The sequence below is a fragment of the Chrysemys picta genome, chromosome 7 (assembly GCF_011386835.1).
Source record: "Chrysemys picta bellii isolate R12L10 chromosome 7, ASM1138683v2, whole genome shotgun sequence".
NCBI classification, from domain to species: domain Eukaryota; kingdom Metazoa; phylum Chordata; order Testudines; family Emydidae; genus Chrysemys; species Chrysemys picta.
Genome location: NC_088797.1, coordinates 84,130,016 through 84,145,419, shown reverse-complemented (window position 1 = coordinate 84,145,419; position 15,404 = coordinate 84,130,016). Strand labels below are relative to the sequence as shown.

Genomic DNA, 15,404 nt, shown 5'->3' with positions numbered 1-15,404 from the left:
CTCTCTGGTCCTTGTTAAAGATAGGAACACTTAAAAAAAAAAAGTGGGGTGTGGGGGGGGGCATGGTGGATGTAAACAGGGCCGGCTCCAGGCACCAGCCCACCAAGCTTGGGCTTGGGGTGGCACCTGGAGGGGGGCGGCGCGGTGCGGCGCTCCGGCTCTGGCCGCCGGGGAGAGCGGAGCCCCGGCCGGGGCTTGCCGCCCTCCCCCCGGCGCTCTGGCCGCCCTCTCCCCCCCCCCCCCCGTGCCCTCCCCTGCTGCGCTGGGGGGAGGGGGGAGAGACACACGGCCGGAGGTTTTTTTGCCTGGGGCGGCAAAAAAGCCAGAGCCGGCCCTGGATGCAAACATCCTCTGCCTATTGTTATCAGCACAGTACAACCAGCCATCCAAAAACCACCTAGCACCCACGATAGTGTGAAGCATTTGATCAGTACCCAAACCTAATACATGTAGTGAAAAATAACAGTCCAGTTCATTTCAGTGGGAGTCTTCGAAAGTGAAAGACTTCATGAGTACCAAAGGGGCCAATGCATACTGCTTCTTGAATGTGTATCATCGCCATGTCACCCCATACTTCTTTCTTCGAGGCAAATCTTACTTACATAGCTCAAATATTGCTACTGAAAAGTAGAGCTGGGTGAACTTTTTTTTAGACAAATAGCTTATTTGCCAAAAAATACAGTTTTGGACTGACAAACAATTTGCAAAAGGTTTTGGCTTAAAAAAAGAAAAAACAGTGTTAAAATTGAACCATTTTGTTTTGATGTTTAATTTCAAAATGTTCAAAGTTTAGCTAGACTTATTTAAAAAAAAAAAAACCAAAGGATTTGAAAAAAATCCAGGAATAAAACCATCAACTTTTTTTGTTTTAGATTAAGCAATTTTTTGTTTGACTCAAAATAATTGTTTTGTTTGAGAGGAAAAACTGAAATTTTGGTTTTGGATTGACACAAAATAAATTTGGGGGGATTTTTTTTTTGGCTTGGCCACTGAATTGAAAAAATAGTTATTTGCTCAGCTCTGGTTAAAAAGTTCCTAGACCATAATTTGTGTGCCTGGGGAAAACATTATGAACACAACTATTAAAGCATCTCTTAGATACATGGTTTGATGCTGTTCTCATTTACATTGGTATACATCCAGCATAACTATTGACTTCAATGCAGTTATACTTGTGTAATATTGGTGTAACTGTGGCAGAACCAAGACCATAGATTCTTATGGTTATACTTCAATGGAAGGCTTGCATGACTAAGGATTCCAGCATCAGGATCATGATGTGCTCTTTGGGCTCATTGGGAATGCTCTGGGTTGCTGCTCAGAAACTGATTGACAAGCTCAAAGCCAAAAACTCTGTAACTGGGCAGATTGTAGGATTATCATCATGTAGGAATAAATACAACACAGACTGGATTTCACAACTCACTGTTAACTCCTGTATCTAGACTTGCAATGTATTGACACAAAGTGTACTGAGGGAGAAGTGACATTAGCTTACTTTATTAGAAATGATGTAATAGAGTAACTTTGAAAAAGGTATAGGAGTATGCAAAAGTTAAACCCGAAGTTGAATATATTACTTGGATGCATGCAGAAGAATGTATATTGAAATGAAAGGTGGGGCTTCATTCTCCTTGAACTGCTTATTACTGTCAGAAGTCAGCAATACTTGGCTAAAGGTCAGAAACGAGAATACATTAATGCCTACAACATGAAAACTTAAAAATAGGTAATATATTTTTGTGGCTTGCAGACTCACCCTTCACCATAATTCCCAACTGAGGGAGCTGCTACTAGGCTACAAGACTGTAACTCAATGACATTTGATAGCTCAATAAACCAAGGAATAGGATGATTTAAAATTGAGTTCTTGTGAACATTTCTCTTTGATCAACTCAATTAAATTTGGGACATTGGAGGCAGAGTAAGGATGGTCCCATAGAAATATATAGCAAATAGAAGAAAGGGGAAGCTGATAGTTATTAATATTAAATCAGAAATTAGGAATTATAGAAAATTGATAAGGGAAGCAAATGGACACAAGGAGAAATCTATGGCCGACAGTGGTAAGGACAATAAGGAGTTTTTAAATATATTAGGAACAAGAAGAATCCTGACAATGATATTGATCCACTACTAGATGGAAATGATAGAATTATCAATAATGCAGAAAAGGCAGAAGTGTTCAATAAATATTTGTTTTCTATTTGGGGGAAAAATAATTATATAGTCTCATCACGTGGTGGTAGTAACACTCTTTCCATTCTGTTAGTGTCTCTGAAGGCTGTTAAACATCAGCTACTAAAGTTAAAAAATTTTAAATTAGCAGGTTCAGGCAACTTACATCCAAGAGTTCTAAAAGAGCTGGCTGAGGAACTTGCTGGACTATTAATGTTGTTCCCCCCCAGTAAGTTTTTGGAGTAGTGGGGAAGTTCCAGAAGACTGGAAGAAAACTAATATGCCAATTTTTAAAAATGGTAAACAGGATGACCCAGGTAATGATAGGCTTGGTATCTATCCTGGGCAAGATAATGGAGAGGCTGATATGGGACTCAATTTAATGAAGAATTAGAAGATAATATAATTAATGCAAATCAATGTGGGGTTATGGAAAACTGATCCTGTCTAACTTATAATTTTTTGAGTTCATAAGTTTGGTTGATGAATGTAATAGTACTGACATAGTAAATTTAGACTCTTTTTTCTATGGTGTTGGACTTAGTACCATACAACATATTCATTAAATACTAGAATGACATAAAATTAACATGGCACACATTAAATGGATTAAAAATATGCTTACTGATAGGTCTAAAATATAATTGTAAACAGGGAATTTTTACTGAGTAGATGTGTTTCCAGTAGAGTCCTTCAGGGATTAGTTTTGTGCCCTAGACTATTTAACATTTTTATCAGTGACTTGGAAGAAAACATAACATCATCACTGATAAAGTTTGTAGATAACCCCAAAATTGAGGGAGTGGTAAATAATGAAGAGGACAGGTCACTGATACAGAGTGAGCTGAATAGCTTGGTAAATTGGGTGCAAGGAATGAATATGACTTTCAATATGGGTAAATGTCCACCTCTAGGAACAAAGAATGTAGGCCATATTTGCAGAGTGGGGGACCCTATCCTGGGAAGTGGGCAGTCTGAAAAAGATTTGGGGATCGTGGCAAATAATCAGATGAAAATAAGCTCCCAAATTTATGCTGTGGCCAAAAGAGCTAATCTATTCCTGCATACATAAATAGGAAAATTTTGAGTAGGAATAGAGAGGTTATTTTACTTCTGAATTTTGCACTGGTGCAACCACTGCTGGAATACTGTCTGGTTCTGGTGCCAATAATTCCAGAAGGATGTTGATAAATTGGAGTTTTCAGAGAAGAGTCACAAGAATGATTAAAGGATTAGAAAACATACCTTATAGTGATTAAGCCAAATAGTCTCAAGGAGCTCAACAAGGAGAAAGCTAAGTGCGTATTTGGGGAACAAATATTTAATAATGGGCTTTTCAGTGTATCAGAGAAAGGTCTAACACCATCCAATGGCTGGAGAAGATAGAGAAATGCAGACTGGAAATAAGGCATACTTTTTTGACAGTGAGGGCAATTTACTAAGATGGATTCTTCATCACTGACCATTTTAAAATCATGATTGGATGTTTTTTTCTAAAAGATATGCTTGAAGAATTATTTTGGGGGGAAGATCTATAGCATGTGTTATACAGGAAGAAAGCCTAGACTATCAAAATTGTCTCTTCAGGACTTGGAATCTACGAATAGTTAAGGCAGTTGAATCCAATTCTCCGGGGCAGCATTCTATTCCTGTCTCTGTCCCAGAGTTCCTGTATGATGCATCTAAACCCCATTTTTCATAGCTGGCCACTAATTATGTAATCCTCATTTTCTGGGAACCCACATAAGACACCTAGGACTACATTTGCTGAGGTGCTCAGTACTCACAACTGCAACTGAAGTCAACTGGAGCTGTTCTTTGAACATGTAAAATGCTAGTAAGCAAAAATGTCATTAACGAACTTCAATGGAGCCAGGATTTCACCCTTTATGTAGATACCTTATTTTCCCCCTACCCCTTAGTTTTGTTAGTTTTTTGGTATTTGATTTGTATCTTGTTATGGTGCAATGTACATTAACTGTGGGTGCATCACTACAAGCTTGTTGTTAAGGTTGGTGGAACCTATAAAATATGATCATTCCATTAACAGTGTGATTATACACTATTAGATTTTGGCATAAGACAATATATTTTTTATTAACTGGTATCTGCATTGAGACCTTCCTCAAGCCTCTAACATACATTTTGTTGTGCTCTCTTTGAGATAGCCCATCTGACTAGCAAGTGTTGCCTTCTAATGACAAGGAGTAACCAAATGTAATGGTTTTAGGATGTAATACTTTTTATGTACATAACTGAATAATTGGCTAGATGGAATATGGAGTTTTTCACCTTCCCCTGAAATATCTAATATTGGCCATTGGTTTAGGCAAGATAGCAGATTGAACGGACAATGTTAAATGGACCAGATCCTTATGTGGTGTAAACAGGTATAGCTCCACTGAAGTTATTTTTATGGCTTCTCTAAAATATGACTTGTTTGCTGTGCTGATTGTGTAGCAGAAGGACTAACAAATATTGTTCCCAGAGCTGTGCTGACATCAGTTGATGCTATGTATAAAAATCTTAAAATTAATAAGATGTTTTATTTTACTAATTAGCCCTTAAATATGCCTCTGCCAGGCTTCATCTTTTTGAGGGATCAGATGTTTCATGTGCTTTTTCCCAGTCTCTTGTTTCTCTTTCTTTAGAGGAAATCTCCTATATTTACAGGAATGAAATGTAGCAAGTATAATGCTTTTAGCAAGCAACCTCTGGTGTCTGATTGATGGAACTGTGATGTCTGCTACTAAATCTCATTCATTTTCTGAGCGGAGAATGGCTAGCCAGGTGTTAGAAGATGAACATCAGTTCAGGGTACAAATTCTAGGAAATAAAGATCCTTTCAGGAGAAAAAGCTTCAGGTTTAAAAAGGAAAGCACATGATAGTCATTAAGAATGCATCCCGGCCAGATTACTTTGCTGTTGGTGAAACTGGTATAAGGTTTCAGAGTAGCAGCCGTGTTAGTCTGTATCCGCAAAAAGAACAGGAGTACTTGTGGCACCTTAGAGACTAACAGATTTATTAGAGCATAAGCTTTCGTGGACTACAGCATCCGAAGAAGTGGGCTGTAGTCCACGAAAGCTTATGCTCTAATAACTTTGTTAGTCTCTAAGGTGCCACAAGTACTCCTGTTCTTTTTGTGGTATAAGGTTGAAGCTCAGTAGTGTTTCCTTGGAGCATCTTTTCCTTTATAGAAGTAGGCATAAGGCATATATTTTATGAACGAATACATCCCATGCCATATGACTGAGAAAGGGAAAAATAATTGAGCCTACAAATGTGTTAATATCTTTACGAATTCCTTTGCTGTCCAGTTTGAAAATCTGAGTCATGGCATTGAGACAGAGGTTGTCATATAACCAGACTGTATGGAAAAAGAAAGAATAGTGATTCAGGAAATTAAGAGACTATACACCAGAAGTCATGGCAAAAATATATTCCATAACCTCTAGTTGTTCAAAATAAATTACAAGGGCACTGTTCTGTTTTTAATTATATCTGACATATTTCTACATTAGTATATAGCTTTAAGGATGCCCAACCCCCACCAGCAGCCACTGTGCCCTGTCAGTCATCCTGAAATACACTAGAGCGCTTGTCAGGCCATCAGCTTGCAGATGCACCATGAGCCATAATAGTTGTACTGAAGTTCTAAGCAATTTTTCTGGTGTTTAGACAGTTGCTTTAGTGCCTGACTGTGGACTGTTTGTTTTGAGATAGGTGAGTTATGTTGTTATCTTGTAAGTACAATTAGTGATTTTAGCAGTAAACAAAATTCTAATGATTATATATTAGAAAGGTTAGCTGTATTTTTGGAGCCACTTTCTGTCATTACATTATTTTATTTAAATTATAGAGTACCGATTGTACATAGAGCTTGTCTAACAATTATAATTTTTATAGTTGAATTTTACTTCAGGCTGCAGAAAACTTTCTTGCTTTTATTTATTTCCAATCCCACGCCCCATTCTTTTATTCACTGAAACGCAGAACGTTGTCAATTTAGACATAGTTCCTAATAAGAACACATAACAAAAATTAGCACTTAGCTTAAAGTATACCGTTGTGTATGAGTGCAGGTTATTGGTTTTTGTTCCATTGAGACTGAAATACTCTATCTCCATGACACCTGAAAGTCATGTCTAATGTTCTAAGATGTTGTAATACACTAGTGAAATTGACTTCTGTATAGATTAATATATCTACGTAGTTTTGCATCAAAGTATCTTATAACCAAGAGCCCTACTGTATCCAAAGGGCATACTATACTAGAGTAGATATTTTGTTTTTATTAAACAATGGGCTGTGATCTCAGTGTTCTCAAGAAATGCACACCTGGGAAAGTTGTTTGCTTAGCAAAGAGGCAATATAGTTCCAGTTACAAGCACAGGCGGTTCTCCTGAAATTACAAATATCAGAAAGTGCCTTAAGTATTTTCCCTGATTGCCTCTATACTTTCCTCTTTATTGCCCTGATATGTTTCTAATCCACAAGAATACTAATAATTAACAACATAAAAATGATAGTGAAAACATAGAATGTTATGAATACTTCTGCAGGGCACAGCTGAGGATTCAAAATAGCTTGTAAGCAATACTGTGAAAACTGTACTAACTAGGGTTGCCAACCATCCAGGATTGCCCTGGATTCTCCAGGAATTAAAAATTAATCTTTTATTAAAGATTGTCATGTGATGAAACCTCCAGGAATACCATTGTCCAACCTAAACTGGCAACCCTAGTGCTAACTTGTTAAGATTTTGCACTTATCGAAGCCACTTTTAGAGGAATTCCTTTTTGTAAGAAAGAGGCATGCTACAAAAGACTACTTTCCAGAAACCTCTAAGTGTTCAGTTGTTTTACTGTAGCTTAAAATATATGATTGAGATTTTCAGAGCAGTGCTGGGGATTTTGCCACACATTTTCCACTAATTTTAACAATATAAAGTCCAGACCTAGAGCTTGCTGAAGTCAGTGGGAGGACTACCATTGCCTTAATAGGGATTTGATCTGGCTCTAAGCAGTCAGTAAGTATGTCTGTTTATTAGACAAACTGGTAGTAGCAAGGGGTTGCAACAACAAATAGAAATGGTTCTCAGCTTCAAAACTTGAGGCTGGTTTATAACATGCCCTAAGAAGACTGTTCAGAACCAAGGTTTTGGATCAAGCTAATCTTCAAGAAGATGAGAACAAGTGGTGGCATAATAAAATTAAGATGTTTACAACAGTCTCCAACCTGTCAAGGAATATGCAAAATATGAAGACGAGTCATCTTTCACTTTGAGTATTTGTTATAGGAGGGTAAATGCGATGGTGGCTGCAGCATGCTGTCAAACAGGCAAGGAGTGAATGCTTTTTGTTTCTGTATTTTTTAAGTTAAGCAGTGTTGCCACATTTTGACTGAGTTAAGGTGACTCCACTAGGAACAACTTAAATCGTGAGTATGTCTAAAGAGAAAATAAACCAAAAAAATCTTCCAGTGATTTCTTCAAACTGACAATAGAAGCATGAGGTGCTTCCCCTTGCAACTGATGTGCAGACTTGCCAAGAATGAATTCAGAACAAAATTAACACTGTCCATTTGCAACAGCTCTGGTGGTCTTCAATTTGGACTTGCAATTTTGGGAACCAAACCTTGGAAATAAATTCAAAGCTGCAAAGCAAAAACCAAGAGCATTGTGCATAATAAAAAGTGGACTGGGTCGTTAATTTAAAATGAAAATGCAGTTTGAAATTTTGGCTAGACACTTCAGAAAGCCAGGTCACTGATGTTCCCCCACCTCCCCAAAAGGTGAATTTCAGTAGGTTGAAGAAAACAGGCCTTTCAAGGGTGTGAAATTGTTATTATTCTCTGATGCTAAAACAGCAGAAGAATCTGGTTCTCAGACAGTGGAAAGAACCCATTGACTTCAATGGTCAGGCTGAACCCAAAACTTCACTTCTATACAAAGCCAGTCTTGTTGATTTATCATGGAGTGGCAGCTTAAGAAGCATTAAATAGGAGTCAAATGTAGGTTCAGATGTGGAATCTAATTCAGAAGTGGACATGCATGGCTGGCTAGCTGATAATAGGTTTCTAGAAGCCATAAACTCATCGATATTAGAATTAGCTTTCATACCAATATGTCAAAAAGAACCTTGCATTAATATTTACAACTTGTCTGAGATGTCCTAATGCAAAATGGATGTGTGACTGTCTGAATGGAAATCTATTTTCCAGGTTACTGTTAGATTTCTTGCAAATATTGACAGAAATAACCCTAATTTAGCACTAGTGTGTAACTTACCTGCACGCTAGGCAAGTTTTGAAGTTTTGTATTTCTTATTTATATTGTGATGGGGGAACCTTTTCTGAGCTTTAGTGCCCAAAAATAAAGTGACAGGTTGACAGCCAGCATCTTTGTGGATGCCTGTTGTATCTGTACTTCCTTCCACCTTGGCTTGCGATAGCCCCATCTTTAACATTGGACAACCACTCTGGGGTCAGAGCATTATGCACTTGGATATATATATATATTTTAATACATGAAGAGCAAACAGATATTTGCAGTCAGTGGGACCTCTTATTATAGATTTAACAGCAGCAGAACAAGAAAGAACAAAAGTGAAGTTGGTGAGAGTGTACATATAGTAGCAAGTACATATGTATTGCTTCTCAGCTCTACATATAGTAGGTGTCTCCTCTGAAAGTCTAAACTGAACTCTGAAAACAAGATGGTTTCTGATGGCTGTACAGAGAGAGTGCTTTGAAATATAAAGGTTCACTACCAAATCAAAAGGCATCTTGATTTCATAGCTACATAACCTCAGGTATATCAGTTCCTCCCAGACTATGGAAGTCTATTTGGGGACATGCCACCAGAACAGGAATCGTGCTATTTCAAGCATTCATGACTTAAGTTCAGCACCATTGTACTAAACCATCTTGTTCCCTTGCTACCTCCACTGGACAGCAGATGGAGAGAGTCTACTTTGTCACAGTGAAGACTAGAAAATGCCTAGAATATGAGAATAGGGAAAAAGTTTAGAGATAACTTCTCTCCTGCTGAATTGTTCTTGGTTTAAAAGAAGAAAAAAGTTTTTTTTAAATATATTCTAAAAGTTAAATTCACTGACAGTAAATAACTATGCAAAAAAAAATGAGGATCATCTAAATGACCTTGTTTTTCAGCATATACAGTATAGCCAATTTCAAGTTTATGGAGATGGAAAAAACAGATGAAAAGAGGATAAGAACTTTACAGAAAGTAGGAAGATGGATGAAACAAATTGTTTGTTCTTTGTGCAGCTTTTGTAGTCTTTGATAGTTGTCATTCATTCTCAAATTTTCAAATAGCAGATATGAACTGTAATCAGGTGCAGACTCACTCCTGCGGCACCTCCTGCTGGTCGTCTTGGGAATTAGCTCATCCAGAGTGCCCTCTGCAGGCCAGGTGTCCCGCCTGTCGTTGGCCCCCCCGTGTCCCTCCTGGACCCCGGTGCCTTTGGCTTGAGTGCTGCCCCCCTGGCAGTACTCCACTCTCTCTCTGGGTCTCCCACCTAGGGGAACCCCCACCCCCTATCCCAATGTCACCTCAGTTGTGGCTACTGCCCATCATCAGCTAGCCCCTGCAGCCCGGGCATACTGCAGTCTATCAGCCAATCATCACCCCCAATACCTATATGGGCCTAGGACCAGGCCCTGCAGCCTGGGGAGTTGCTGGCCTAGGGCTTCCCAGCCCGCAAGGCCTTTCCCCAGCCCTGCCTCACTCTAGGTCCCCAGGTGAGCTCCCTGCAGCCAGGCCTGTCTCTCTCTCTCCTGTCAGAGGGAGACTCCTCAGCTTCTGGCTGCCCTGGCCTTCTTATAAGGCTGAGTTCCTCAGTTTGGGGCGTGGCCCCATCTGCCGCCACTTCCCCAATCAGCCGGGGTTTTGCTCCTTTCAGGGCCGGCTCTGGCTTTTTGGTCGCCCCAAGCAAAAAAACAACAACACACACACGGGGCGGCAAGAACGGGAAAGCAAAAAACAAACAAACAAACAAAAAAACCTGATCTGTGCGCTGGAGTGTGGGTGCAGGGGGACCGGCTAGCGGGGGGGGGGGGAGGGGAGAGGGAGCGGGCGGGATAGAGAGAGAAGGGGGGCGGCCAGGGCTACAGCCGGGCGCTGCCACGTGGTCCCTCCTGCTGCACCGCCTGCCGGGAGGGCTCCGCTCCGGTCGGCGGGGAGGGAAGGATGAGGACTGCCCTGCCGGGCTTGCTGCAGGGCACTCCCGTCCTCCGCACCGCCGCCCCCTACAGGGCCGCCGGAGTGGAACACACACACAAAAAAGTGGCCGTGCCGCCCTAGGATTGGGCGGAATGCTGCCTCGTTCAATCTGCTGCCCCAAGCACCAGCTTGCTCGGCTGGTGCCTGGAGCTGGCCCTGGCTCCTTTACACAGCCCCAGCCCTCTGCAGGGCTTTTCCAACCCCTTCCAGGCTGGAGCGGGTGTTCACCCCGCTACAGAACCAGAAATGTGGGGCACCAATGTAACTTTAATGGAACAACAAGAGTTCCACCAGAACAGAAGAATTTCCTGATTCTACTACCAATTATTTTAACGAAGGGCCTCCAGCAATGGTTGTTGCCTATTGTTCTGTACTGAACTAATCCATCTTTTCAATGGCGTAAATTTTGACAGCGATAAGGATGCAAATAAAGAAATAGATTTAATAGTTTTTAACACAGCCACTAGGTAAAGTGGTGTCCTCAGGACAATGTTAATGTGAAATCCTGGCCTTTGCCATTCTTATGGCTGTCATGCCAAAGCCAGTTTTGTTTCTAAATTAAAGTCCAGGGCTGAAATCCTGGCCCCATTTGACTCAATGGCAAAACTTTCATTGACATTAAAGTCAATCTAGATATAGATTCACATGAGCTTTTGCTGAATTAATAAAGATTAAAGATGAGTGTTTTATTCTGTCCTACTGGAGAGCAATACCTCTCTCTGCATGTGTCTGGTTTTGATTTTTTCCCTATAAGATTGCCAGAAGATTTTAGGTAGCACAATCTTTTATGCTTCGATTGTATGCTGTATGGGGCAGGGACACATTTTTTTTGTTCCGTGTTTGTACAGCGCCTAGCACTCTGGGGTCATGGTCCGGGACTACTAGTCCCAATTGCTATGTGAATATAAATAATATGGGAGGGGGGGAGGGAGACAGCTGATGTTTTGATGCTCATGATCATGTCAACAGATGTCTTGACGGGCATTAACTCCCACAAGAAGTAGCCTTCTGCATTTTATAGTGAGGACTAATGTCCTCCCCAATTTTTCTTAGAGGCAACTTTAACCTATATAACATGGGCTTTGGCACAGTTGTGACCTCCTGTTTTAGGCTACTCAGGGAGGGCACTTAAACATGTATTTGGTTTTAAGCATGTGCTTAAGTCACACTAAAATCAATGGGATTTAAACATGTGCTTAAAATTAAGCATGTGCTCAAATGCTTTCCTGAACTGGGGCCTGACAGCAGACCCTAAGTGTGGTAGTAATCCTATACGTTGCATACTGTGTTGTATCTTTACTTATACTGGTGTTACAGCATTCAAATCAAATAACCTAATTTTCTTGTTTAAAAGCTTCCTCAGGATTTTTTTGGCAATACCAGAATACTTAAATTTATGTAAAAATCTAAAATTCTTGCTATAAGTGCTAGACAAAAAGGTAGGAAGTTTTCTTTAGTCAGGAATAGTATTGTAAAGACTTCTACTCCTCATGGTTGTCATCTACTCCTATACAATTGAATATACTAGAACCCATGATGAGCTGCAAATGTGATAGACTAGTAATTAAGCAGTAAACTTGCTCCTTATGTAATCTTTACTGAGAATGGTGCAAGCATAAATTGCCTCTAACCTTAACTCTTCAATCATCATCATCATCATCAACATGACTTAAGCTAATATTTTCTTCATTACACAGAGAGGGAAATATGAGCAACATGTTATTCAAGTTGCCTATAATAAATTTTTTCACTAGAAACCCTGAGCCTACTGTCTCACATTAAATCAGTGCTAGGTTCACCACAAGGAGATGCATTGTCACCCTAGACTGCATAATCACAGTATTTTACTATTGTAATATACAGCAGTTGTAATAAGTCCTGTTTATAAAAGACAGTCATCTGTTATTTCTGTATTAGAAGCCTTTATTGGTTAAATATACTTTGCAGAGGTGTGTTTAATGTGTCTTCTAGGTCAGTGGTTCCCAAACTTTAACAACCCGCGAACCCCTTTCATTAAATTGTGAAATCTCGTGAACCCCCACCTAAAAATGAATATTTCCAGCGATTTGTTTAAATTTCCTCAGTGTGGTAGATGTGCTTACTTTTCTCTGCATAGCTCTTGGAAATCCGGAACCACTGGAGAAAGATAAAGTCTCAGGTCTGGTTCGGCATCAAGTCTATTTCTGTATTTAGTTTTCAGATGTGCATACAAGGAAAACGCTTTCTCGCATAATATGTTGTTGAAAATAGTAACAAAACTGTAGTAGCTTTTTCTGCCCGAAGGGGGTATTGGTTTCTTAAACTCAGCCAAAAGTTGATCGACAGATTTCTAAAACTCCTTTTCAGTTTGTTATCACAGGAGATCTCAATCAATTTCCTCTTTTTCAATATCTGTGTTGAGAAAGTGGTATCATCAAAAGGGTTGCGAATCCAGTCATCATCGCCTGACATAGCTGGAAAGTATTCCCTAAAAGTTGTGCGAAGTCCTTTTAGGTGTGCAATTACAGTATATTAGTTTTAGTGCACTGATCCAACTGAAGCTTATGTTCTTCATGACTTCCTGGAAGATTACTGAAACATCCAGTTTGATTATTTTCCAAACAACTTTCCCAGAACTGCAACTTCTTTATCATGGATTCAACTCGCTCTTGCACATTGAAAACTGTTATATTGAGACTTTGAAGAGATAAATGTAGGTCATTAATTCTTGAGAAAATATCTGCTAAATAAGCTAGGCTCTGGAGCCATACATTATTTTCCATACAGCTGGCAAGCTGGAAAGGGTGGCTGTTGGAAAAAAAACAAACAAACAAACTAGGATTTCTGTTCTAAGCTCAAACAAGCGCACAAGGATTTTGCCCCATGAGAGCCATCTAACTTTGGTATGGGTCAACAGACAGTTGTGTATACTACCCATTTCTTCACAAAGTATGTGAAATATTCTGGAATTTGGTGGCCCCTGCTCAATCTGCCCTTCATGCCGCCCAACTTCCCTGTCTGCCAAGGACAGGGGTCTGAGCTGCCACCTGCGTGCCTGGGGTCCCAGCTGCAGCCCTGCCAACCATGGGGCTCATGCTGCTGGCCCCGTGCCGGGGTCTGGGCCGCTGGCTCTGCACTCCACTGAGCTCAGGCTGCTGGTCCCCACTGACCGCCGGGGCTTGAGCTGCCGGCCCCAACTGCCCAGCCCCGCGCTTCATGGGGCTTGGCGTGCCGACCCTATGCTGACCACTGGGGCTCAGGCTGCCAGCCCCCCCCCCCCCACTGACGGGGGCAGGGCTCAGGCTGCTAGCCCCAACTGCCCGACCCCATTCTCCATGGGGCTTGGGCTACCAGCCCTGCGCTGATGGGGGGGCAGGGCTCGGGCTGCCGGCCCCGACTGCCCAGCCCCATTCGCCATGGGGCTCGGGCTACCAGCCGCGCGCTGACTACTAGGGCTTGGGCTGCGGGCCCCAAGTGGCGCGGGCTCTGTCTGCCCTGCAACCGCATCCCACCTGCTGCTTCCCATGTCTGGGGTCCTCTGGACACCATTAGGGAAATTTTGCTGGCAAACCCCCTGTAATGTTGTGCAAACCCCAGTTTGGGAACCACTGTTCTACGTGCTAAATAGTTAACATTCTATCTACAATGTTAGGAATATTATGTTGACACAATACCATAGTAGCCTAGGCCCTGATCCTCATTCCACTTATCCAAGTACCTCGGTCCATACCAGTCTGAGTCTTGCTGTCCCAATTATTGTTATTTACTGTTGTATCTTTGTTTTGTTTACAGGTGACATGTCAGCAGCAGTGCCAAATGTTACATTGAAAATTGATCCTCAGGATCTTCAGATCCAGACATTTACAGTGGAGAAGCTGTTGGAACCATTGATAATTCAGGTATTTTTAGCACTGCAATAATATTATGGACATTCATTAGAGGAGAGAAACGAGGGAAGAATTTACTTTACTCCTACTTAATGATGGGAAAACTGTATCTGAGTCTTCTGTACCTATGTATACGCAATACTGGCTCAGGAATAGTCCACTTCACTTAGCTTCCTCTATTCTCACAAATGCAGCACATTTTATTGTACCTAATATAATCTGTTCCACTGAAACCCTTATTCAGTGTTATCCAATGAATATGTAAATATAGAAGGGAGAGAGAGATTACAAGTGGAGCTCCAGTATATAAAATGTCACATGGAAGGAAGGAATTGAGTCTGTTGCAGTTGATAGACAGAGGGGAAAGGAAGATCTTGAGATCTGTAGATAAGTCTAGTTATCTGAACCTAAAAGACTTCACATTCTGTGCCATGTTCTGTTTTAGATGAACCTGTTTGACAGTCCCTAATATCCCTGCCATTTAATTATTGTATATTGTACAATCATTTTAAATTGACAGGATTTTTTGTCGACAGAAACCTAGACCCAATGGTTTAACAAAACTCCAGCAACTCTATAAATTGAGCCTGTTAAGTGTAAGCAGAGTCACACTATAAAATCTAGGGTTATTCCAAAAGTGTTCACCACTTAAAGAGAAAATCTTGATCACACACAGCTGAGTTTACACGTAAACAAGAAACTTCTTTTTCTATTTTACATCTATGCAATGGAAAATGCCTTGTTGAAAAAAACCTAGACAGAATTGCAATAGAATGATTATGCATGTGACTGTTTTTTTTTTAAAAAAGGCACTTGTACTATACCACCCTTTTAAACAGTACTATACTACCCTTTCTTTATTAGGCTAGGAATAGGAAATACGTCCTCTTCTCTGAATCCTAACCTATTCTTGGAATTTTTTTTTTTTGATGCACAGATGTAGCAGCATTTGCTTTTTGTAACAGGGTTGCTTGCCCCTTTGAGGGCTAGGGCCAGCCAACCCTAGTTATTAAGGGGACACACCTGAGCGGGGGATCAGCTGATTACCTTATGAAGAGCAGCTGTAAGCTGCAGAGAGAGGGGGGATTCCTAGGGAGACTAGAATGGAGTACAG

At 40.7% G+C, this 15,404-nt stretch overlaps 1 protein-coding gene across 17 annotated transcripts in view; it reads left to right on the top strand.

Annotated features, from left to right (window-relative positions):
- CTNNA3 (catenin alpha 3) overlaps positions 1-15,404 on the top strand; it is a 939,042-nt gene that overhangs the window by 2,827 nt on the left and 920,811 nt on the right. For 15 of the 17 annotated variants that reach the window (XR_010589482.1, XM_065553430.1, XM_065553429.1 and 12 more), the window contains exon 2: positions 14,196-14,302. Coding sequence is in view for 16 of the 17 variants with exons in the window: in XM_065553430.1 (XP_065409502.1) it covers positions 14,201-14,302 (102 nt within the window). In the remaining variant the exon portion in view is untranslated. Of the gene's footprint in view, positions 1-5,748; positions 5,903-14,195; positions 14,303-15,404 lie in introns of those variants that run through there. The other 2 variants (XM_065553428.1, XM_065553426.1) reach the window with 1 other exon arrangement.